This window comes from Ornithodoros turicata, chromosome 4 (assembly GCF_037126465.1).
Source record: "Ornithodoros turicata isolate Travis chromosome 4, ASM3712646v1, whole genome shotgun sequence".
NCBI classification, from domain to species: domain Eukaryota; kingdom Metazoa; phylum Arthropoda; class Arachnida; order Ixodida; family Argasidae; genus Ornithodoros; species Ornithodoros turicata.
In genome coordinates, this window is record NC_088204.1 from 7,008,796 (window position 1) to 7,033,715 (window position 24,920).

The following is a 24,920-nucleotide window of genomic DNA, read 5'->3' on the forward strand; positions in this document are numbered from 1 at the left end:
CATCTCCTGGATTCATGATCTATTATTAAACGCGTCGTCGATCTACCGTTCGTGCTCTTTCTATTGATCACATATGGACCTGGTTGTCATACTTGATAGCTCTCCGTGAGAGTGGAGCTACCAGAGCTGCGATTGGTCAATTATACAGGTTGTGGATGCCGTAGCTTTAGCGATACAGAAGCTTTTCCGTGTCGGTGAATGCATATCGATCTACAGCGGAGAAAGATCGAGAATGTTACATAAACAACTTAGTTTAAACAACATGAACAACGTTGTTACTTTTTTTTTATAACGAACCTGTGCGGTATATCGCTTTTTGTACGTCAAAGACTTAACAAAACCGTGTTGCACCCGAATACATCATCCATGAAGCTCTGGACACCCAGGAAACTTTACGTGCAAGTCATTAATTTATATTGGTAGACTTTTTATGAACTTTATAAACGTTTATGAACTTGTGTAACTTGTGTGCAACTTGTGTAACACTTTATATGTGTGTGTGTGTGTGTGTGTCGCCGTCCGCTCCATTTAATTTTCTATACTCCAATAGACACTTCAATAGCAAGTCAAACAATTGTATTTTGCCGAAACGGTGGTGTAGAAACTCACGTGCAGGACTTAAAACTACACTAAATTCCACTGCAAAATCGCGTTACCCCTAAGACGTGACCTTCCAGTTTCCTACCAGTGGTACTAACTTTGGGTATTTTTCAGTATTCTGCTTTGGTGGTGGAAATTGGAATGATCTTTCTTTACACATTCGTTCTATCACCCACCCATCAGCATTTAAAAAGGCCGTCAGAGTGAATTTTTTTAAACTGTTAGTTCAGTCGATTTGGAGGATGCATACGGTCTTTGGAATGCTTTGGAATCAATTTGAGATGCACTCGGATGCATATGGATTTAAACAACAAATTTAATATAGCTAATTTATTGTTTGTGTGTGGCGAATTCTCAACGCGTATGTATATAATTCAGAGGTATATATACTTTATTATGCTACGGCTTCAATTATTATTATTATTTATATGTGTCTTCCTCACAAGACTTTTTTTTTATGTGGCACGTTACCATGTGTCTATCACGTCTTGGACAGTTAGACAGGGCTTGCCCTCTCTGTTCTTTTTGTCTGTACTTTTGCCCATTTGATAAAAAATAAAAAGAAAGGAAGAAAACGCCGTCTTGGCTTGTCCTCAGCTCCACCTCTAATTTTGAATGCGTTATAAATTACGAACGCTTTTCCCCGTCTAGGCCCATTTTTTTTCTCACTTATTTCGGGCCACCTTTTTCTTTCCCTCGTCATTCGTCACAAATGTGGAGTGTTAAACAGCACCGGCACGAATCCTACAGGTCTCACGGGACTCCTAGACGGCGACGACGCAACACGCCGTTGTTTACCGACGGCACTAAATATAGCGATCATTGCTTTCAAAAAAAAATAAAAAAGCGTCCCCTGACAAAAGACTGAGGGAATAAAAACTGTCGACGCGAGCTCCGACGAAAACAACCTCCTGAACGAGACGAGTCTCTTTTTTGACGCGCAGTTTACGCTCTTCTGTTCTTGCAGAAGACAAAGCGAAAGAACAGAGACAACTAGCGCTCTTCTTTTCATTCGCCATCAACGGACCACGAATAGAGATGTATGTATAAAAAGAAAGAGGAGATGGAACGAGAGAAAAAAAAAAGGGAGAAAAATAAATGAAAGCTTGAGTAGACAAAAATTTCTCCGCGTCGCATCTGAGGGTTGATGACCGGAACTAATGCAACGATCTCTCCACAGGCACGTTGTAGTTGTTGTAGTTGACAAAAAAAAAAAGAGAACAAATAGGACTATCTTCTTATTTTTTTTCCTTCTTATTCTTTCTATCTGTTACTTTTAGTGCTGTCATGCGCCCTTAAGTTAGCCGGCTGAAGACATCCCCAAGGACATCCTCCTCTCTCTCTCTTTTTATATATTTTTTCAGTGCTGCGTACTGTCCTCCTTGTCCAACGTAATGGCCGCTGAGCGGGAGAAAAAAAAAAGAAAGAAGCGTGGAGTAGTGGTCAGCACAGTGTTCATTGAAATGTGTCGTAAAAAGAGAAACCGAAAGAAAAAGAAAAAGATAGCGAATAGGTGTAGTTCGCGATTTTCATTGAGGAAGGTGATATGAGGTGGAAAGGTCTTCGGACCAGAACGTTTGATTACTCTGTCTAGTTCCGCATGTTTGGAGACTGCTTGGGTTTGCTTCCTACACGGACAGTGCAGTTGGACTGCAGGTCTCTGATCGGTGTGCGTGCATGGCTATAGGGGAGGGAGGCTGGAAACTTCGTTGTACGAATTGTGTTCAAGGCTATTGAGTTGAGGTGCTGGTTTAGGTGTTATGAGGCGAAGCACCAGCGAACTGTGTTGCAGAAGTCGCAAAGAAGTCCTTCCGTTTGTGTTGTTGCTGTTTTTTTCCGCTGCGCGCACGTGCGCTGTTTGGAGGCATGCATCAGCAGCCGGCTCTAAAAGATCGCTCTACGTTGTAATCCTACGTTGTAAAGCCTCTGCTCCCAATCACTTGTGTGATGAAATAAATATATTATTATAATATCATCATAATTTATGGGGATTACTAACCTCATATAACTGAAAGATGAACGGGTGGATGGATGGTTAAAGAAAAGTAGGAACATCGTAACTGAGATATAACGACTCGTTATCAGTTCCGTTCTGTGATGATAATCAAAGTTTGTCCGATTACTATTCTAATGTCAGTTGACTGTCTGGTTGCCAGCGTCACATGACGTTAGTGCGTCCGAGCTACTGTCGCGAGCCAGCTAATCCTCCAGTTCCAGTTCCAGCGTTCACCCAACCTTACACAGAGGTAATAATGTAACTACACAATAAATTGACCAACGTATTCAATAACGAAGTTACACATCGAGGCCCAACCGCGTGGCAACAAAAATGTCAGCAGCCGCTTGCAAACACTACCCAAGAACGCGCTACCGAGATAAACAAACGTAATGGGAACGAAATAAAACCCGGGACACATACATCTCCCCCAAGACACACTTCTGACAGTCGTACTTGAAAGGCAATAAAAGGCCAAAATCATCGTTTCCACCAGCGTCATCCATTTGCGCAAAGTTTCGTCCGAGCTGTTCGGGAGAAATTGTTACCTTTGGACGTCGACCCGTCGAGAAAGCCCTCGCCGCTCTACTTTTTGCAACGGGATTCTCCACCCCCCTATACTTAAAATGGCCGCTCACTTCTGAGCCTTGTACTTCTGTAAAAGCGGTATTTTGAAGGCTCCGAGATCTCACGTCATTTTCTTCGATGATTCGGCGTCGACGAAAGTGGTCGTAATGACAACACGGGCCACGATGAGGTAGAAACACAAAAAGTGGAGGTGGCTCGGGAGTGTTTCTTTCGCGAGGAGGAGGAAGCAGAAATGGGCCCGGCGATAATTTTCGTCCGAAAATGATGATTTTGGGGCGTTTTCTTGGGTTGATTTGACGAGTGTACGTGATCGTGATTGATAATCGTGTCAGGGATAGAAGTTTTGTGTAGACTTTACTTTCTGTCACACCGTCACCGTTGCCGCTCATCGCAGACGTTCATTCGATTCTGAGTTCGCCATAGTCGCATTTCGTAGCCTTCATTCGCTTATAGCGCGGTGTGCGTAAATTTATCTTTGGACGAGGAAACGTCCCGATACCTGAACTACGGGCTACGAAGTTACACAACACTGTGCCTCATATAATGCGGTCGAGAAGCGGCCTTTCTCGCAGTGTCGCGATATAAGCGCCACGGGGCGGCAAAAAAACACAACTCGTAGGAGTGAGTGCTCTGGTTTTCGTTTTATCCCATTTAGGCTTCCCTTTGTGGCTTTTCCAGATGTATAGGCCCCGTAGTATATAACTCTGACGTGAAGAACATGCGAAACTCTGTATCTATACCATGTTAAACAGAGAGCAGAACCACAGGAACACAGACCTATTTGCCTCACAGCGCGACACTGAGCAGCAAAAGCGCGTAGCACACACTTCGCTTTCGCCGTCAACACACAAAAAACTTTCTGCTACCGAAGAACTTTCTCCGACCGAGCGGAGTATACAGCCGCTGTCTCTCGCGTGCAGCCGTGTCGCGGAACATGGAAAGATGCTGTTGGGGCGTACGACGCTTTTCGTGTTACCCCGGCACCGCCTTCGTTCCCCCTCCACTCCAAAGACACCCGTCCTATACTGGCACGGCATTTCCTTTCTGTGGGTCTTTTCCCGGGTTTCGAGAGTATCTCTTTCCCCCTTTTTGCTCCCTCGTTTCATCACCTGTGTCTGTTCTCACAGAAGGGAACGCTTCACTTTGCTCTTTTTTTTTTCTTCTTCTTCTTCTGAACGTACCTTTCGAACTCAAGTTCGTCGTGACGCTGTCGGCTGCTCTGACATGGCCATGTTTTTCATGCGCATAGGGAAAATAAGGGAAAAGTGGAAGGGAGAATAAGGGAAAAAAAGGTTGTAGAGCGAGAAATGAGGCGACCAGGCTCTACTGAGGTTGATGGGTTTAATGACGGTTAATGGCGATGAACCGAAAACGAAAGCTCGGGTCACGCGCAGTGCTGCGCGTAACCGATGGCGGTGCTGGTGATGATTATGACGCTGCTGCTACAGGGCTCCCCCCCGTGGCGGATGACAAAGCTGGCGAGGAGGGCCGAGGTTGGCGGAAAGGTCGGGCGCCGAGGCCAAGGAGTGCAGGAGCCGGACCCGAGGCGGTGGGCGGCTCGTAGTGTACTAGCTGCGGCGCCCAATGCACTCGACGTGGAGGGGGAGGAATGCTGGAGACAGGAGCTGAGCACGGACGTAGGGAGGGCGGGTCGGGCGATACCAGAGGTGCCGACTCCAGGAATGCGGGCTTGAGCCTGTCGATGGCCACAGTGTCAGGTCCCCGCGGAAGATCGAGGCGGAAAAACTTCGCGGCTCGCGAGATGACCTTGTAGGGGCCGTCATAGGGAGGCTGCAAGCTGGAGCGCACAGAGTCCCGGCGGACGAAGACGTGGGTGGCTTGATTAAGGTCGGGGCTCACGAACACGCGTGTTGCGGGACCGGAGCGGGTAGGCGAGGGCTTGAGGTCCCGGAAGAGCTGGCGGAGACGGTCGATGTAGGAGGAAGGGTCGTGCACGAGCGGGGCCGATGGGGTGAAGAATGCTCCGGGAAGGCGGAGCGGGCAGCCGTATACCATGTGGGCCGCGCTGCAGTCATCCTGGCGGATCGCGGCGCGAAGGCCAAGCAGGACGAAGGGTAGACGCTCGGGCCAGGTTGTGTCGCCGTGGTCAGTGGCGCGGAGGGACGCCTTGAGCTGCCGATGAAGGCGCTCGACCAGGCCGTTGGCAGCCGGATGGTAGGCCGTGGTTCGGATGTGATGGGTTCCGAGGGCGCTGCACAGGTGACGGAAGAGGGACGATTCAAACTGGCGTCCTCTGTCCGTGGTTACAGTGGACGGGACGCCGAATCGGGAAACCCAGGAGAAGAGGAATGCGTGGGCCACCGTCTCTGCCGTGATGTCAGGAATCGGCGTTACCTCCGGCCAGCGGGTAAAGCGGTCGATGCACGAGAGCAGGTAGCGGTAGCCTTTGGCCAGAGGAAGCGGGCCGACCAAGTCGATGTGGACCTGGTCGAAACGGGCATCTGGCGGAAGGAACCGCGATGGAGGCGAGATGGTGTGGCGGTAGATTTTGGACCGCTGGCAGGCCAGGCAGGCCCGCGCCCAGTCACGGACATCGGCATTCATGCGAGGCCATATGTAGCGCTCTGCGACGGTCTTTTGCGTGCCGCGCACGCCAGGGTGGGACAGCGAGTGGAGGGCGTTGAAAACATGCCGGCGGAAGGCCAGAGGAACGAAAGGGCGCGGGGTACCAGTAGAGGTGTCGCACCATAGACTTGCCGTCGAACCGGGGAGCGAGATCTCCCGAAAAGTGGTGGATGAGACGGGGGATGAACGAAGGGCGGCGAGCTCTTCATCAGCCTGTTGCGCCTGGGCGATGCCGTCCAAATCGACCGCGGGGGGCGGATGGAGAGCATTGACGTCCGGCCGCGAGAGTGCGTCGGCAGCGGCATTGTCTTCGCCTGCGACGTGTCGCACATCGGTCGTGAACTCCAAGAGGTAGCACATGTGGCGGGTTTCACGAGGAGAGTGGTTGAGGGAGGCCGATCGCAGGGCGAACATGAGAGGCTTGTGGTCGGTGTACAGCACAAACGGGCGGCCCTCGAGAAAATGGCGGTAGTGCCTGCATGCCAGGTAGGCGGCGAGGAGCTCACGCCCGAAGGTGCTGTAGCGTGTTTCGGCTGCCGATAGGCGCTGGGAAAAGAAACCGAGAGGTTTCCAGTGGCCATCCTGACGCTGCTGCAAGACTGCGCCGACAGCAGCAGTGGAGGCGTCGACGAACAACGCTGTCTCGGCGTCAGGACGAGGATGGTGGAGCAGCACAGCATCTGCCAGGGCCTGCTTGACCTCTTCGAACGCGCGTTCTGCTGCCGGTGTCCACTCCAGAGGGGCAGCACGGGCCTCTTTCGGATGGTCAGCGCCGAGAGCTGCGTAGAGAGGCTGGAGCAAGGCAGCACAGCGAGGCACAAAACGTCGGTAGAAAGTCACGAGGCCAAGGAATGAACGAAGTCCTTTGCGAGAAGTGGGGGCAGGGAAGTCTCGGATTGCCTGGACCTTGGATGCGAGTGGCCGGATGCCTTGCGGGGTGATGGTGTGTCCCAGGAAGGTAAGGGTGGTAACGCCAAACTCGCACTTCGCGGCATTGATGGAGACTCCGTAGTCCTCCAGGCGCGAGAACAGGGCGCGCAGATGGGCGCGATGAGCCTCCGGAGATGGACTTGCGACGAGGATGTCATCCATGTATGCGAATGCGAAGTCCAGGCCGCGGAGCACTTCGTTGATGAATCGTTGGAATGTCTGCGCAGCATTACGCAGGCCAAAGGGCATCCGCACGTATTCAAAGAGGCCAAAAGGGGTGGTTATAGCAGTCTTCGGGATGTCAGGGGGATGGACGGGAATTTGGTGATAGGCTTTGATGAGGTCTATCTTGGAGAAGATGGTCGCTCCGTCAAGATTCGCGGTGAAGTCCTGAATATGGGGAAGCGGGTATCTGTCCGGTACCGTGACGATGTTGAGTGCACGGTAGTCCCCACATGGGCGCCAATCACCAGGTGTTGCTTTGGGCACCATGTGGAGAGCGGAAGACCACGGGCTGGAGGAAGGCCGAATGATCCCCAGTTCGAGCATGTGCTCAAATTCCCTCTTGGCAATGACGAGGCGCTCTGGAGCCAGCCGTCTGGGGCGAGCGAAGACAGGGGGGCCCCGTGTCACGATGTGGTGAGTGACGCTGTGGCGAGGTGGGCAAGAGGCGTGCGATTGGCGCAGGACAGCGGGGAACTCCGTGACAATGTCGGCGAAAGCAGTGGGCAACGGTAGCCGTATGGTGGGACTAATGGCGGCTATATGCGCTGGGGCTCCATAAACGTGCAAAGAAGTAGTGTTGTCGACGAGGCGCTGGCGTCTAATATCCACAAGAAGGTCGAAATGGTGGAGGAAGTCGGCGCCAAGGATTGCGAAGGGGAGGTCGGCGATGGTAAAAACCCAACGAAATACTCTGCGCAGGCCGAGGTCGAGGGTGACGGAGCGTTGACCGTAAGTTGAGATGGTGGACTTGTTGACGGCCTGCAAAGCCAAGTCTGGTTGTCGGTGTCGTTTTTCTGCGGGGGTTGGTGGAACGACGCTCACGTCAGCCCCGGTATCCACCAGGAAGCGACAGCCGGACACGCGGTCCGTGATCCGGAAGAGCCGGCTGTTGTCGCCCCCAGCCATGCCAGCCGTTAATGGTTGGGGGGAGCGTTTCCCGGCCACGAGCAAGGGGCCTGGCAGTTCCTTGCGGCATCGCCGAATTTTCGATGATACCAGCAGAAGTGGTGCTGAGAGGCGAAGGAGACCGTTGACGGGATGGCGAGCAGCGACGGCAAAACGGGCGCCGAGGGGAACGTGGTCGCTGCGGGGGAATGGCGTCCACCCGGTTCACCAGGGCCGCCACCGTAGTCTGGAGTTGCTGGAGCGACGTGCTGATGGCATTGATTGCAACGTCTACCGGTGGAGGGGAGGTGCGGGGGGCCAGGGCGGCAACGGCTCCTGGAGATGGAAGGCCAGCAAAATCCAGAAGCTGCTGCAATCGCCGCTCCTCCGAAGCAGATGTGCGGCGAATTAACTCGTCCCTTAAGGTGTCGTAGGGTAACTCGGGGTGGGGGTGGATGATTAGGTCGCGGACTTCCGCCGCAGCTTCGGGAGGAAGGTTTGCGATGGCGTGGCCAAACCTTGAGGCTTGAGAAGTGACGCGGCGTCCGTCGAAGAGAACCTCCGCCTGCGCGAACCACAGCTGAGGGTCGGAGATGGAGAAAGGCGGCAGGCGGAGCGGTGCCACAGAAGCCTCAAGCGGTGGAAGTGGCGGTGGCCGGCTGGGAGGCGAAGAGCTGCTGGAGTGCTGGTCGCCGTTCATGATGGTGGAACGTTGGATCACGTCCGGGTCACCAGTTGTAGAGCGAGAAATGAGGCGACCAGGCTCTACTGAGGTTGATGGGTTTAATGACGGTTAATGGCGATGAACCGAAAACGAAAGCTCGGGTCACGCGCAGTGCTGCGCGTAACCGATGGCGGTGCTGGTGATGATTATGACGCTGCTGCTACAAGGTCTTCAAACTTTATCGACACGGCTTTGATTTGGTTCTCGGACTCTCCAGAACTGTTGGCTACTTCAGTACTCGCTTGAGTACTTACTTGCTTAGCTTTTTTGATTCCGTGATAGCGCCGCGAAGCAACTGCGGTTATGAGCGGCGTACAGATGTGGACAGATGGAGAGAGGACAGCAGGAAGGACTGGGTGACAGGGGGTTAGTATGCGTCCTGGGCCGACTTCAGGGGGAACTCCGCCGACATTCGTCTGGAAAGTCTTCGGAAAACCCAGGGAAAACCTCAGACAGCACAGGCCGTGGTAGGATTCGAACCCACTACCTCCCAGTCTTCAGCGCACGACCTTGGCTACCACCAACGAGCATGTTTTTCATGCGCCGTAGGGAAAATAAGGGAAAAGTGAAAGGGAGAATAAGGTTAAAAAAAAGGCCTTCAAACTTTATCGACGCGGTTTTGATTTGGTTCTCGGACGCTCCAGAACTACTGGGTACTTAAGTACTTGTTTGAGTACTTACTTGAGTACTTAAGCATTCCGATAAGTAGTGACAACGTGTAATTACTTCAGGCACTTGCCAGGTGGCCAAGTGCTAGGCGGCACATTAGTGAAGTTTTCTTAAAAGTCCTGACAATTTTTACTTTACAGACGGACAACTAAAAAGGAAAGTTTGCTGTATCTGTGGGCGTTCTGCCACACGCGGTTAAAAGCGATAGCTTAATGGGACCTACCTCCGTTTACAGGCGTGTATGCCCGTCCATAACAGTTGTGGAGAGAGGAGAAGGAAGAAAATCAGTAGTGGAGAGATGGTTCTAATAAAACTACTTCGCTTAAAACGCGTTTGGCAGAATGCAAAATGATGCAGTCAATTTTTTTTTAATATTCCGTTTGGTCCTGTACTTTGCGAACACTGGCAGTCACTACAGTAGTTGACAAATGTATTAACCAAAGATTAAATGGAAGTAGCCAATTGAATTGCCTGAGCTGCTCGTTGTCTGTTTTCAGTCACATTCTATCCTTGCGTGCAGTTTCTCGTCGTGGGAAGTTCTCTGGTGTAAGAAATCCTCGAATAACACAATTCAGGAAAAAGATCCGGCTCCGTGCGATCTCCAGCGCCTCTTTCTACTTCTGCTCCAGCAGCTCTGCTGCAATGTCGAATGCCTTCTCAGTCCCCGTACCCGATAAAAACGAAAGGCAAAGGGGAAAAAAACAAAGAAAAAGAAATCAGTAACAAAAAATTCTCGGGGAATCACAGATTCCGTCGGCATGCTAACGAACCCTGGTGTCGAGTTACAGAGCGGCCCTGGGGAATCAGTTCGAGACACAGAAGGCAAACGAAGACCAAAAAAAAAAAAAAAAAAAGAAACAACGAGAAGGAAAGAAAAAATACCCGACGGAGAATAGAAATAACGAAAGTTAAAAAGGCATAATCCGGACGGTATATAGAGATAAAAATGCAGGCAGCGTTAAAGAGCGAGATAGTAGCTTATACGCCAGCCCCGAATAACTCGATTAGTGCAGTGTCTGCGTGTTACCCTTTGGCGCGCTCGCCCGAACGGTCTGGGGTGAGCGAAAGAAAACTGGAAACAGTCGTGGGGGGGTTAAACGCTTCTCCGCAGCGCACGGCTGTGGGACAGGAAAGCCGACTTGCCGGGTCTCGCGCTGTGTTGTTTTTGCATGGACGTGGTCTGCAGAGCGAATTGGTGTTGAACAAATGTGTCCCTTCAACTTTTCTCTCTGCGCGTGTGTGTGTGTTTTTCTTTCCGCGATCCGCTGGTCTGCGGGGGTTTATGCTTCCCGACTCTTTTTTTCTTTAAACACGTTTTAAAACCTTTTTACGCTTTATCTTTAAACTGGCTAAACATTTAAATTCTGTTTTCGGTGGTCCTGGGGAACTTAACTTTAAGGGTATCGAAAAAACAGAGTGAAAAGGCTGGAGGCCAAATAAGCTCCAGCGAGTTGGAAGAAGAAATAGAGTAAAGGTGGAGGTTAGGAGACTAGGATGATTGAGTGCAACGTTCGCGGATATGTGAGTTTTGTTCATTTCGTTGTTGGCTCTCTTACGGAGTGTAGACTATACCGTAAGAACTCTCAAATTTCACTGCGATTTCCAGCGTTTTTCTTTTTTTTTTCTTCGTTACGTAGGTTATAATAACACAGCTGCAGGAATGCGACCTGCTGATATGCACTGTCAACGCAAATTTATTGTTCAATTCCGATACATGTAGAGTTTCTTCGGTGATGGCGATGTGGTATACGGATATTCAATTGTTCCTCTTCGTGATAATGACAAAACATTGTACGCTTATGAAACTTGAATTACACGAGCGTGATACACTCTTAAAAATGAGCTTCACCACATAGCACGCTCCTAGCCAACCATAATCCCGAATGACAACGTTCTCGCCCCTAATTGGTTGAAAATGGGAGGCGGAGCCTATTCTGTGCCGTGCATAATGGCCACAAAATAGGCTCTCGTTTTAAACAAATCGGGTGTTCATTTTTAAGAGTTTATCTACCTCTGTGACAAAAAAAAATATTATGTAGAACGGGAGCACAGTGTCGGTAAAGCGGTCGGTCGTTGCCGTTATAGATAGTTACCGGTGGTGATTTCTTTTTTTTTTTTTTTTTCGCGTAGGTTCAGTCTATTTCGGTTACACGGTGCCAGTAATTTGGTACAAAATTTTAGATGCGATTTATCTCGCGCTGAATACAAAATAATTATGCTTTGAAGCCGAAGCGAAAAAGAACACACGGACCAAATGTCAACTTCAAGAATTATCATTACATACTTTTCCGCTAAAGAATCTAGCAACGAGTCTTTCGCAGAAAGGGCAGAGTACCCTGTCTCGGGAATAATCTACCCGATTGCTCTCCTCCTCCCTCTCCCCAATATATCCTAATAAATAACGATCTCCTTAAAAATCTCACCGAATTATGCCGAATCCATCTCTCAGCGCTCGCAATTCTCCGACACCACCATCCGTTTTCCCGGCTCGTTTCTTCTGGCGAACAATAGGCCAAGTGAAACTCCCCATTTTCAATCGTACAGTAGCGCCCCCTGCGATAAAAAAAAAAACCCCGAAAGGGTTGATGAAAACAGCCCTTCGGAGAAACCCCTTTCCTGCCCTATGAAAAGCAAATTAGACTACCCAATGCGTCAAATGAACAAAAAAGGAAAGAGAAAAACAACGCAGTGAGGAACTTAAGGAAGAAAAAGGAAGTTAGGGAAATAAAAGATGTAAAGAAAGAAAAACGTGAAGGAAGAAAACGAGGAAATCACCACCTCCCACTCGGAATTTTTGTGGAGTAGAAAGTTTCATTTCTTAAGCACTCGCCATTTGCGTGCTTTCACGTTTTCTCCCCCTTTTTTTATTATTTTAGTTTCAGAATCCCCAGCGACGTAACAAATGGCGTGAGTTCTTGCCTATTAAAAGCAAGGGCGCTTCGTTGTTGGAAAACGAACGCGTCAATTTGTCATCACGTACTTTTCCCTTTCTTCTTTTTGCTGCCAATCCAACCCACACCATTCTGTTTTGCCTTTTTCTGGTACTCCTCGTTTGCAACATTGGAAGGAATCTGTCACCGATCACTCCCAGTTTTCACATCCGTTGATCGCTGCGCCCTCTGTCTTCCTTCCTAAAAAAAAAAAAAGAGAGAAAAAAAGAAACGCAAGTAGATCTTTTCGTGCTCAGCGTTTCGATATATTCGCCTAAACTCGCATTCGACAAAAAATGTCCGTCCGTGCTTCGAGTGCAAATCTAATATTATGCATCTTTGTCTTTATTTATTTGGGGGCGAAGCAGATCATCCCCCTCTCCCCTCCCTCCCTCACAGAGGTCGTCAGTCATGCGAGAAATAAATAAGTTCTACCGAGTAAGCGAACAAAATCTGTCTCCGTGCCTTGGAAACAGATTGTATATCTCTCTGTGTTACGTGTCTATATGTTTATACGGGATGCCAACCGAAAGCGAAAGTATCTACTGTTCCTTTTTCCGGAAAGGGTGGAAGGAGGGGGTCTGACACAGGAAGTGACGTTTAAAGCGGTGCGACTCATTTCCCCCCTTTTTTTTTTTTCACACCAGTGTTGTTTATCTTCCGCGCGCATTTTTGTTCGAACTTGTCAGTGCGGTTTTATAAGCGTTTGTGGTTTTCCGACCTCCGCTGGACCTAGAATATATATAAAGTAATAAATGCATAGAGTAAGGAAATCGTGTTTTGGGGGATGAGTAGTGATAAAATGTAGCCTGTTAGGGAAAAATAGGTCGGTGTATGTACCGTTTTTTTAGCGTGGTCTTCTTAGCAAAGTTCTTGCAATGTATAATGATGTTAGTGTATAGGTAATGAGGTTGGAAGCACATACACTGTAACGAGAGAGAAATAAGAGAGAGAGAGGGAGACGTCTACTGCAGCTTTATCTTGCCTCCTCTGATCTCAAGTACCGCTCAACTTTGTCTATGCGTAAGCCTCGCGCTATAAACAGGATACTTAAACCACTGTGCTTTTAGGAAACTCGAAACAGAATCCACGATACAGCCAATGCAGTCCGTATTGATATCGAGAACACCTACATAGTTACAACTGGTCCAAATGCCAGGGCTGCCCATGTTTATTCGCAGAACATGCACACTGGCAGCTACAACAGGTTAAAAAGAATAAAAAAAACCGACGTTTCGGAACCATCCTCAGAGCGTAACACCCTGCTCCGCTTCCCGAATGTTACGCCGCCTAGTTCAATAAAAGACACGTCCGTATTCCAGGACGGTTTTTTTTTCCGCTCTGAGGATGGAACCCGTATAGGTTCCGAAACGTCGATTTTAGATTGTGTTTAACCTGTTGTAGCTGCCAGCGTGCATTGTAGTGCGCATAAACAACTCCTACATAGTTCAACGTATTAGCGCAACTTTACACGAAAACGTGCCCGGATGAAAATAATTGGGTAGCCCCACGGAACCGTGTAATGAAACTACGTGATCTAAGCAAAAACACGTATTGAAAACGAAGGAAGTCTATAGGTTCCAATCCTGACGTCAGCACCTTTTTGCCAGAGTTGTCTGATTTCACGGATCCGCTCTTCACCGCCGCCGAATTCACCTGAACCGTACAAGTACACTGTTCACTTGCGGTAGAGGATAACCTCGTTCTCCGAGCTTCGACTGTTATAACCTGCGCGCACTGAGAGAGCACTGGCCCAACCTTGTCCCCAGTGGGGTACCAGTTTATTTCTAACGGAGTTTTGTCTTTTCTAGGTACGTACATGCCAGACGTTCACATGCCGTTTAATTCTTTGCCCTTTGGTAAGAACAACCTTTCCATCTATTCACCAACACCCGTAGTTGAGAGACGCACGCTTTCGTAGCTGGTAGACGTCCACTGACATACCATGTGACCGCACTTTGCATCGTACACCACCTCTAGTGCCTTTTTAGTCCATATCTCACCTGTTGTTGCACCCGCTGGCTGATGTGAGCACTCCTTGTTGTAGCTGTGCGTTGTTCTGCGATTGTTGCGCTGTTCTCCTATAGGTTCATTCAATGGCGAGCGAACTGTTACGCGAACAACGGCTTGGCTGAATTCACGGAAATGTGACTTCTTCCTCAACGCTAAGGACGCATATTTGGCTATTGTTTCCACCTTTTAACTATACAGGCATGTCGAGTAACAACGGTAGCTGTTATTAAGGTTACACCGAAGGTTACCGTTAGTCATTTGTTATAACAGTTTGGATGCTTCTTGTATATGTCCTCGTTGCTGTGCAGTTCGTACGGACTTGTGTAGGTATAACTTGAAAGGCTTGCACGTTACGATAGATGTTTCCTTTTAGAACGATAGCTCGTATAGGGCCAATGACCGTGTAGGTCCGTCCATAACTTTATAGGACCACGTGACCAAAAACTGACCGCCAACGACGGCGTTATAACGGTACCGTATAGAAACCCGTTTGGCACAATACCAACAAATTTTTTGTTGTTGTTGCAACCAATATTTTGTTAATTTTTTTTCGTCTCACTTTAATTTAAAGACTTTAAAAACGCATTCAAGTTTATTTCAGCTGTGTTTTCCCCATCCGCTTCACTTCTTATTAATCGTGTTCCTTATTCCTCGTGTGTCCAGACCGATAACGGCAGCGTTTGCCACTCTTCTGTCAAACGTCACTTAATTTCTTCAAAAGGGATCTCCCACCAGACTCTTTCCTGTACATCGATAAAGGCCCGCCCCCGAATTGATTTGCCCCGCCCACTTGTCTTCGTGGAACCTATGCGAGACGTAAAAGTAAAAAAAAAAGAAAACGAAGAAAAGTAATATAAAAAGCAGACACGCAACAACCGCCTAATAGCAGAATGCAGCGAGATTGTTTGCGTCCAAATCAATAAAGATTGACAAGCACCGATTGAATTCTGCCGTGCGCTGTCGTCCTCTTCTTGCAAATCGCTGCGCACTTTCCCGCTGGACAATCGGAGGCAGGTCGATCGCTGTGTTCCGTATCAATCACGGATAACGACGATAATGTTACGGCTCATAAATATATCTCCTCCCTTAACTTATCAACGACAGAATTCTGCGTATCGAACGCATTATTTACACGCGGAGAAGAGGGGGTTATAAAGAGGGTTACAGTAAGAAAGAGTAAGGAACTGGAAGTAACCGCTGTTAATACGATTTTTATAACAACGAAAATGTTTTTGTCACGACCATCAAAATTAATTTTGCTCGGATAATGGGAATAGTTGGTTCCTTCAACTTGAAGACGAAATTCGACGAACAAAAGCGCCTAAACATTTTGTGCGGGGATCCAAGCGGCACGATCATGAACAAAATGGCCTGCAGTATTATATATCCCATTGCGATGTAATCTTTGTAAGCAATTATTTAATTTAATGTTATTAAGTCAGTCGGGCAATGTTTATTGTTTAATTCAGGTAACACGTTAACGGCACAGTAATTTTCGTTGTTAAAAAATTATAGAAATTTTGTTCTCATGGCGCGTGCGGGAAATATTTCAAGAGTGGTAGAAAGAAGAAATAATTGAAAATCGTTTCTTACACTATCTGGGTCACCAGGATGCTTCTTCTTTCTTTTTTTGTATAACTTTCAATACAATCCATGAAGACAGCGTAATTTTTCGCCATTCTTTGTTCATATTTGCACTATCTTCCAAGTTATTAGTTCCTCTGTTCTCCGTTTGCACCAGAACAAACTGCATGCATTTTCACATGCAACATCAAACGAGAAGTCACGCCTGCACGATTCAAGTGCAGCTAAGCCTAAGACGTTCTTTGTGCCTTCTTATATTCCCTTATTATGTTTCCTCTGTCGCAGTTCCCATCAATTTTTTAAACGCCTTAAAGAGACAGAAGCCGAGGTCACACAATGGAAAGAACACCGCGTTGCTCCCGTTCTGTTGATGAAAATGGCCGCTAAAAAGTTAATGCGGAGAAGAAAAAGGCCGGTACGAGTCGAGTCGACCTTTGTTTGAGCGTCTGTTGTGACCGCGCCGTTCCCATGGCAACCCGTAAATAACTAAGGCTCCCCATTTTGAAAGAGTCTGAAAACGCCGTTGTCCTCGTGAAATTTTTTGAGAAATGTGTTCCAAGATAACATGCCCCGTCGTAGATGCATGCTAATATGTGTGACGACGACAAAACCCGGCTTTCATGTAGAAGAGTATTTGGCCTTAATAGTTATTTGCTCTTTCCTTTTCCTTATTTTGTAGTTGTGTTAAAGCACTCAGTATAGTGATCCTAGAAGCACTGATCCTGCGTTTGTTGTGCGTTTCTTCTTCGCGAAAGGGCACGCATGTGTGCCGTTTCACGCACGTTGCTTTACACATGTTATGGTTCCTTTATCACTTATACTCTAGGGGGAAAAAAAGAGTAATTTTAGTCCCTTTTGGGGACTAAATGCGTTGGCACAAAAATTAGTCCCTTTCGAGAGTAAATGCACGGGAGTAAATGAATATCACAGAGTCGGGACTGCATTTCGGGCTCTGTTCTAATAGTCCTGGGCACAAAATTCGTGCGCATGACTGAAAATAGTTTGAACTGAACCGTTGAACTATTTTGTCCTCTGTGTGGGTGGAAATTGCTAAGTTAGCTAAGTTATATAGCCTCATTCCTTCAAATTCACGAAAAGCACATATTTTTACGCAGACGGTTGCATTCCCGAGACCACTTGCGAAGTTCAGTGACTATTTGCAGTCCTGAGGAGTAAATTTCGGGGTAAGGGGACTAAAACGGGGAGTAATTGCACTCTAGAGGACTAGAAGCTGCAATGACTCCCAAGTTTACTCCTTTTTTCCCTAGAATGTATCATGCGTCGTGATAGAGCTTTACATGTTTTCTTTCTTTAACAAATCTGCTCCCATGTTCCACAATCACGACAAGACTCTCAGAAGAAAGAAAAAAAAGAGAAGAAAAAGAAAACCTCGTTAAGACATGTCTCTGTACACATACCCCGCAAACAATGTTTTGTTTCCCAGCAGATACAAACAAACAGGAATATAAACTCTTCTTTTTCCACTAGCGCCCCCCCCCCCCCCATTAGACCTCGACGTAAACAAGGCTTCCTCTAAAACAGAACGAGCAAAAGTAAGACCACTCATATCGCCGCACACAGTATATCTACAACCCAAGGATTGTACGTCGTCCGCTAAAGCTGTATGCGTAGCGTCTTGACATGGCTCGGCTAAAGGCAAACTGGCATTTAGCCTCGGGTCTCGCCGCGACTCAAGTGGCAGGGAGCCGCGATGTGGAAAAATAAGGCAGACGACTTCTTATTTGGGGAAAACCTCGTTGCGATCTTTCCTTCCTTTTCGTACTTTTCCGAGAGGTTTGGAGAATGTAGTCTGTCTCATTTATTTGCTGCCGCACTCGAGCGGCGTCAGGCTACGAGCACTTGTCGTTCTGGGGGGAACAGCTTGTTTAGTCGGTAATCATCTAGCTGTGGGGGAAACGGATGAGGGAAAGGGGGAAAGAGGGAGCTCGCGCCAACGAGGAAGTACACGGCATGTCTAGTAGTGCTGAGCACAGACTACCAAGACGAATATTGGTCCCGAATGATTGAGCCACTTTTTCCCAGTTATGTTGTTTTCACATGCGTTTTTGCCCGAAATGCATTTTTGGTGCTTTCCACGCGACGATAATACTGCTTCATCGCGAGATGGGACGGTGATTGAAATCGAATAAAAGTTGAGTAATGGTTAAAGCGGCGTCGTAGAAGCTCTACAGGTGTCCTTCCCATTCGCAAGATGCAGTTGGTCGCAGTGAATTCTTAAATGAGGAGTCCATAAATCGATTTCCTAAGGCTGCCACCTTCATTCTATACTAACTATCGTAAGTAATGCCTTACTTTTTGTAGGAGTTGGAACGGTGGAAAGAAGGTGGTTAAATGGCAGTGCGTAGGCTACAAAGCCAAGGATCGTGTACAGGATCAATTCCGGACCATGAATTCAGGATTCGAGATTGCCACTTGATGCAATAATTATTTCATCTGAATAGGCTCTAAGTAGTGACATTGCTGCGCGTCCAAAAAATCGAGCAAAGTCGAGTTGTGAAACATGCAGCCATAATGGCAAACCGTCAAAGGAGAATTGGTTTTGTAAAGTTGGCTCTGCCTCGGTAAGACCATACGTGCGGCGAAGCACCCTTTACAGCACAAATGCATGATTTGCTGTGTACCGGAAAAGTTATTCGCAGTCACTAGTGTTGTAGGACTACATTCTTTAATATACGATTGATGCTTTGTTGTATCGCACGACGAAACGTAAGTTTTATTAGGGGAAGTAATTTCAGTGATTGCTTCCTCGCTCTCCGTCTACCATGGCGTGAGTTTGTTATCTATGAAGGGGCGTCAATACTTGATTAATGTTTGTACTTGATTTGATTATTTGTTTGGGCTTCACCGCAGTCTACTTTCACCTACTATTTTGTAAACCTACGTGCTTTTCAATATTGCACATTACTCGCTCGAACATCTTAGTCAACACTGACATTAACAAAAAAAAAACGTCAAGCGACCCGCAAACTTATAATAAGCCCAACAAAAATTCAGAGGCACACACGAACTTCCAAGACATCCAGCAGTTCCTCACGCAAATCCGTCTCCCAGAATCTAATACCCGAGACTTACCACGCTAAAAGACTTACATTGGCGCCCCTGGTGGTGCGTTGCAGTACTTTAGGCGGAAGCAGACGGTAGTAGGGAAAAAAAAAAGAGGCAAGGTTTCCAGAATCAAGAAAAAGAGAGAGAGATACAAAATGAGTGGCACCAGATGTCGTCCGAACGCGTGCACTTGGGGGGGGGGGTGCAAGGGGGAGCCAAGGCAAGCCGAGACGGCTTAATAAAACTTCATTTGATGGATGGTCCTTTGATGGGCGGGGTCGAACGCAGAAGGGCAAGGTCCTCGGCTAAGAGAGTCAGAAGGGGCCAAGCATGTCGGTTGCCAGATTTCCTCCGCTTTTTGCGGTGCCGTTCGCACGACAACAATGTGCTTGTTGTTCGGTTAACGGGACACGATTGCGGAAAGGATTCGTAAGGTGTCTGTATATAGCTTTGAGTTCCGTCTGACGTATGTGAAATCCCGAAAGCATGAATGGAAAGGCTCGGTGCTCCGTGAAAAAGAAATATTGTGTTTAACATTTTCCAGTTCACGCGCCTCTGCTATGTTGTGGTCGGCGCAGTATGACCCATGAGGTAATAAGCATCAATCATCACCAGCAGCAGGAGCTAGCGTGTAATTTTGTCTGAAAACAACTCTTGGGATTGTATCGGAAAGAAAATGAAGTCTTTTTTTCGGCGTAGAAACATGTGCAGTTTACGCCGCGCAATCAATTAGCGATATTAATTAGGTAACTGGGTGCGTGTGTTCAGACTATTCTCACAATGAAGCACCTAAAAGCTATAACATCACTGTACATAACCATGCCGTGTGAGATAATTAAGTATATCTGTACACGCTTGTTTCGAGAGTGAGTACTTTATTATTAATTTAACGGTAGATAAAGGTCGGACACACAAATTGTGTGCCACAACCGTGTAACATAAATCGCGGTCTCGCTAATTCCTACCTCACTTATCTGGCGACTTACTATTTGAATACCTTCCGCATTCCTCGAATTTATTTCTAATTTAATTTACAATTTCTCCAGCTCTCATTTCTGTAGCCCCATCACCTTGCAGTGTTGCGCAGGAAAGCTGACGCCGATGAGCTCAGCAATTTATACGTGTAAGCGTCAGCAGCGCTTTGTCTCGTGAAACATGTTCAGCAACAATTCGAGCGCAGCACTTCACGTTTTATGAAACAAGGGAATCGATTCATTAAACGATATAACAATGAGCCGTTTAATAAAGACCGTCAATTCGGTAACAAAACTTTACCATCATCATTACGGACCGTACGATCCGTTGGTGTTTACTCCAAAGGCCGTGCTGTATATAGACTGGGAGGTTGTTGGTTCGAATCCTACCACCGACTGTGCTGTCTGAGGCTTTTCCCTGGGTTTTCCTGCAGATTTCCCCCTCTCTCCCCCTCCTTCCTGCTGTCCTCTCTCCATCTCTCCACGTTTGTACGCAGCGCATAGCCACAGTTGCTTCGCGGCGCTAACACGAAATCATGATACAGTCAAACTCCTTTATAGCGAACACCTTTTTAACGAAAATACCATTACAGCAAATTTTTTTGCGGTCCCGCTGGAGCCCTATAGGTCCAATAATGGACGTCCTTTTAACGAAAATACCTTTACTGCGAATTTTTTTTGCTGTCCCCCGAGTTTCGTTGTAAAGGAGTTTGACTAATAACAATAAGAAGTAATTGTTATCCAGCCAATTGAGTCGAAGTAAATCGTGCGACTACGTTGTTTTATGACGCAAAACATCTGCATCTATCACACGAAAGAACGAGCACGCACACAGTTCTACTCCGCAACAGTGTCGCCCTCTCACCCCTTTCCTTTATTTCTTCCTTTCATTGTATATATGTCCCCCTTTCCTTGGTGTGTTTGCTTTCGTTTTTAACCCTCCTCGTCCCCAGCGTCCAAATATGATGAATGGTGGCATCAGCCACCGCGCGCCGCTTGCCATTGCGTTACAGGGCCCTATAAGCGGGCTCTAGTGATAGATAAAAAGCCAGTCCTCCTTTTTTTTTTCTTTTTTTTTTGTCGTCATCATTTTTTTTAGCTCGCTACTGACGACGGCCGGGTGGATTTTGTATCTTCTTTTCGCAACTCCTTTTTAATGCAGCCTGAATGAGCGATTGCGGACAAAAGGACCTTGATTGAGAGGTGAGACAGGAAACTAAAGACCATAAAGACTTTCTTTTTTTTGTCAGTATTATATAGGCGTTATCACTTTGCTAACTTTCCGCTCGTTTAGGCACGTCGCGAGGACGGTTGGCAAATTTCGTTTCCAGGCGCCGGCCGTAGACGGCGGCCCGGTCGGAGGGCTTCCTCGCTGAGATTTTTTTTTAATCTGTAGATTGCTAGATTTACAGGCCTGTCATCAATACGGCACTTCGCGGTGGTGCCGGCGGAGCAACGTGAGGTATAGAGAGTTTTAAGTAGAGATGGGACGAATCGAGAATTTTGCGAATCCGAATCCGAATGATTGATTGATTGATTGAATCCGAATCCAAGGAAGGTTCTTGCGAATCCACGAATCTTACGAATCTTGAATCTTTCGAATCTTTTCTTACAAAAAAGTGTTGAAAAAGCCAGGTAAAAAAAAAAAAAACACTCCTACTGAAAAGTGTTTTGAAGCAGAATATATATCTTTGTTTAACGAAAAACAAATTACTTTCAGGGAGAAAACATGCCCATATACTTCTTAAATGTAATTTATTTAACGTATTGTTCATCGACTAACAGGAAGTGCATAAATTCTCGGGTGTGAATCGTTTCCATAAACAATCAAAAGAAAAACCATGCTACATTTAAACTTGTAATGTGAGAGTCCCTGCCTGAACTCTTACAGTCCAGAGCAATGTAAACGAACAAACGAAAAAACATCCGCCGGCCAATCAGGCTATCGGAGGACTACGAAGGCGCCAATTTTAAAAAGAAACTAACAAACGTGGTTGATGGATTCGAAAGATTCGATTCGCCATTTTGGGGCACTGGGATTCGGATTCCCGAATCCTTGCCTAGGATTCTAGGATTCGCGTATTCGGTTGGCACATCCCTAGTTTTAAGTAACCTTGAGCAAAACTACGTTTCTTGTTTTTTTTTTGTTGTTGTATTTTCTCTTCTTCTTTGTACGATTCATGGCTTCCTGACGTGGCGAGATAGAAGGGCTTTTAGCAGAACTACGTTTGCTACGTTAGCGCTACGAGGTGGCATCGTGAATGACAGCGCCGTCTGGTAGTAGTAAAAATGCTATTTCGAATTTACAGGTTCCGTGATCGACGGGCCGTTCGGCAACATTTTGAAATGGATTTTCGCACAGCGGCTTCACGTAGACGGTTTAAGAAGTCGTCGAGCGCGAATGCGAACGTCTTTTGCGATATGACGCTCATTCCCGGAACCTGTGACCTCTATCTGTTGACATCCGCTATTACATCACAGGAAAGAGTCATGAGAAGAAGAAAAGCGTAACAGCTATCTGAGTTGTACGGCCGTAAAACGTACCCATACGTGACTCAACTCGCCGCGCTCTGATTGGCTGGTGGCGATAGGGAAGCGTCTGTGGTTCCTGCAGAACTCCCTAATATTACGGCGACACTGTTCCAGAACCAGAGATCGCTTAGCTTTGTGACTGTGATTGCGAGCAGAGATAGAGACGGACGACGAACAAGTTGGTATGAAACAGTACTGAGCACTGCACAAATAGTGTACCCCACTATACGAGAGAGAGAGAGAGAAAGTGGGAGAGAGAAACATCTGTTCCTGAATTTTTTTGGGGAGAACTGCAATTTTATCTGGGCGAAATTATCACTTTCGTGCTACAATGAACCCACGCAAGCTAGAATGACATTCCCGGAGATTTGGAGAGGAAGAAAGTGTTAGAGGAAAAGCGGGAGTAGGATAAAAAGAGGTCTGAAAAAAAGTAATAATAATAATAATAACGCACGCAGCAGTGCGCAACTGTTAGAGAACGGCATTTTTTTACTTAATCTACTCCCCATTTCCCCAACACAAACATCTGATTTGGTGAGAATAGAAGGAAGAAATCCTTTCCGGAAATCACCCCTTTTGTGTCCCGTTTTCCCTTAACGTCCCAAAAATATAGCGAAAGAAAAAAAAAAGAATGCGCTAGACAGAAGTGCTGAGTACATCCCCAACCCATCCCTGATTTTAGGGAAACGATGGAGCGTATCTAGTCTGTTGCGACTTTTTGCGGTTGCTCGGATGCTGCTGCTTGACAGAGTCTTTACGTCGACGCGCTAAATAGGGAGCGAGATTTCTCTTTTCTGGAAATGGGGTGGACGGTTGGGGGGGTTAAAAAGGGGGCGTGCCGAAAGGGGTTGGATGACAATGCAGCTATCAGGATTCAAGAAGGAAGAAGGGATAGAGGCGCCACAAAAAAAATATAAAAAAGAGCAATTGTTGTGACACAACCCCTTCTACTCCTGGTGTCGATATTCATGCCTGATTGGGTTGAGGACAGAACGTGTTTGAGATAACTGGGGTGCGATGGTAATGCCACCCCGCGCGCTTTCTCGTGTCGCATTTTGAAACCTTATGTCTCCATCGTCTGCATATGCTGTGAGCTGCGTACAAAAAAAAAAAAAAAAAAAGAAAGAAAAAAAAGGAATGCGTTGCATTTTTACCGCGGCGTTTTGGAAGACTTTGACGTCGTTTTCATAACGTTCGCGAATGGAAGATTTTACAGTCGTACGTGTGAAGCGCGTAATGCCTAATCTCTTGGTGAGGTCTTGATTAAAGTGCACTTTTAACGGTAGGTGGCGGCGGTGTTTGTGAAAGGGCTCGCCGTCGTCGGCCTCACATAGGTTAGCAACGTCACGACTGACTCCCTGGGGGAATGTGCGTCCTGGGTCGACTTCTGTCTACCCTATCCTACCCTAAGGGTAGGACTTCACCGCATAGCACTCTAAGAACCAATCACCATTCAGAATGATATTGTTCCCTTTCCTGATCTGTTAAAAATTGGGAGCGTACGCCTTTTCTTTTTTTTCTTTTTTTTTTGTGGCAAATTGTATATATGTGAATTGCCAAAAAAAGGGGGCGTATACGCCCCGCTCTCTTCTCAAATCAGAAGCGCTAACGATATCATTCTGCACCGTTGACGGCGCAGAGCCTGCGATGCGGTGAAGTTCTGTTTTTCGAATGTGAATTCAAAACGAAGGGAAATAAGGATGATTAGAAACACGAATTACGCAGCTTTTGACGCAAAGCGTAAGTATCTGTGTCAAAATAATATGAATTACGCCAGTTAAGCTCAGTGCAGAACACAGCAACAAAATGCAAGCAAGCTGGTGCAGGTTACCTGTTAGTAACATTCCCCGGGGTCTGCGGAGTTATGCACAGACAAAAATGAACGTGACTCTCTCTCTCGTCTCACCCTGAGTCTAGTCCCGTCCGTTTGTGTCTGTCATTTCTGCATATCTCCCTAGGCTCAGGGAAATGTTAACTAACTGTGTTAGTCTTTATTTTTGTGAAATCGTCTCGGAAACGCAAAAAAAACACACACACACAAACAGCGCCAGTGTCACTCCTTTTTTCCCCTAAGCATGTAAAGCTGTCCCCAATGAAGAAACACACGCTGTCTTCGACTTAGTTATTGCCATTATTCTATAGTTTCTCTCTCTCTCTCTATTTCTTACCCCCCCCCCCAACCACGACTGTCGCCTTCAACCAGCGAGATAAAAAGTATTACCTCCTCCGCTCCGCTGAAAAAAAAAAGACAAAAAGAGTACTCCCTCGCGTTCCTATCTTGTTCATTCTCTTCGTCGTTCCCTGTAATCTCTCGCCCTCTCCCCACAAAACCCTGTGTTCGTTCTTTGGCCAATTAAGCCTTCGTTTGCGGGAACCCCCTTTTGTTTCGGACGGCGTTTTTCTGCTCCCATAATTCCTGGCAGCTTCTGTGCCCGTGGCTTGACTGTCGGGATGCCCACACTCCTTTTTTTCCCCTTTCTCTAGTCCGCGCTACACGATAAGAGGTTAGTGTTAGCCATTGTATGTGTGTGCGTGGGGGAGAGGGTCCGCTCTTTAATGACACATAACCTTTAATGACATCATTTGTTGGACAGGGTCTTCGTCTCTTCCTCCTCCCC

The 24,920-nt window shown here is 47.1% G+C and overlaps 1 protein-coding gene across 2 annotated transcripts in view; it reads left to right on the forward strand.

The window, feature by feature from the left end:
* Nucleotides 1-24,920, forward strand: part of LOC135390870 (one cut domain family member 2-like) — a 113,246-nt gene that overhangs the window by 46,987 nt on the left and 41,339 nt on the right. The window contains exon 3 of one of the 2 annotated variants that reach the window (XM_064620819.1): nt 13,945-13,992. The exons of the other annotated variant lie outside the window; for it this stretch is intronic. Coding sequence (XP_064476889.1) covers nt 13,945-13,992 — 48 coding nt within the window. The remainder of the gene's footprint in view (nt 1-13,944; nt 13,993-24,920) is intronic. 2 annotated transcript variants of the gene reach the window in all.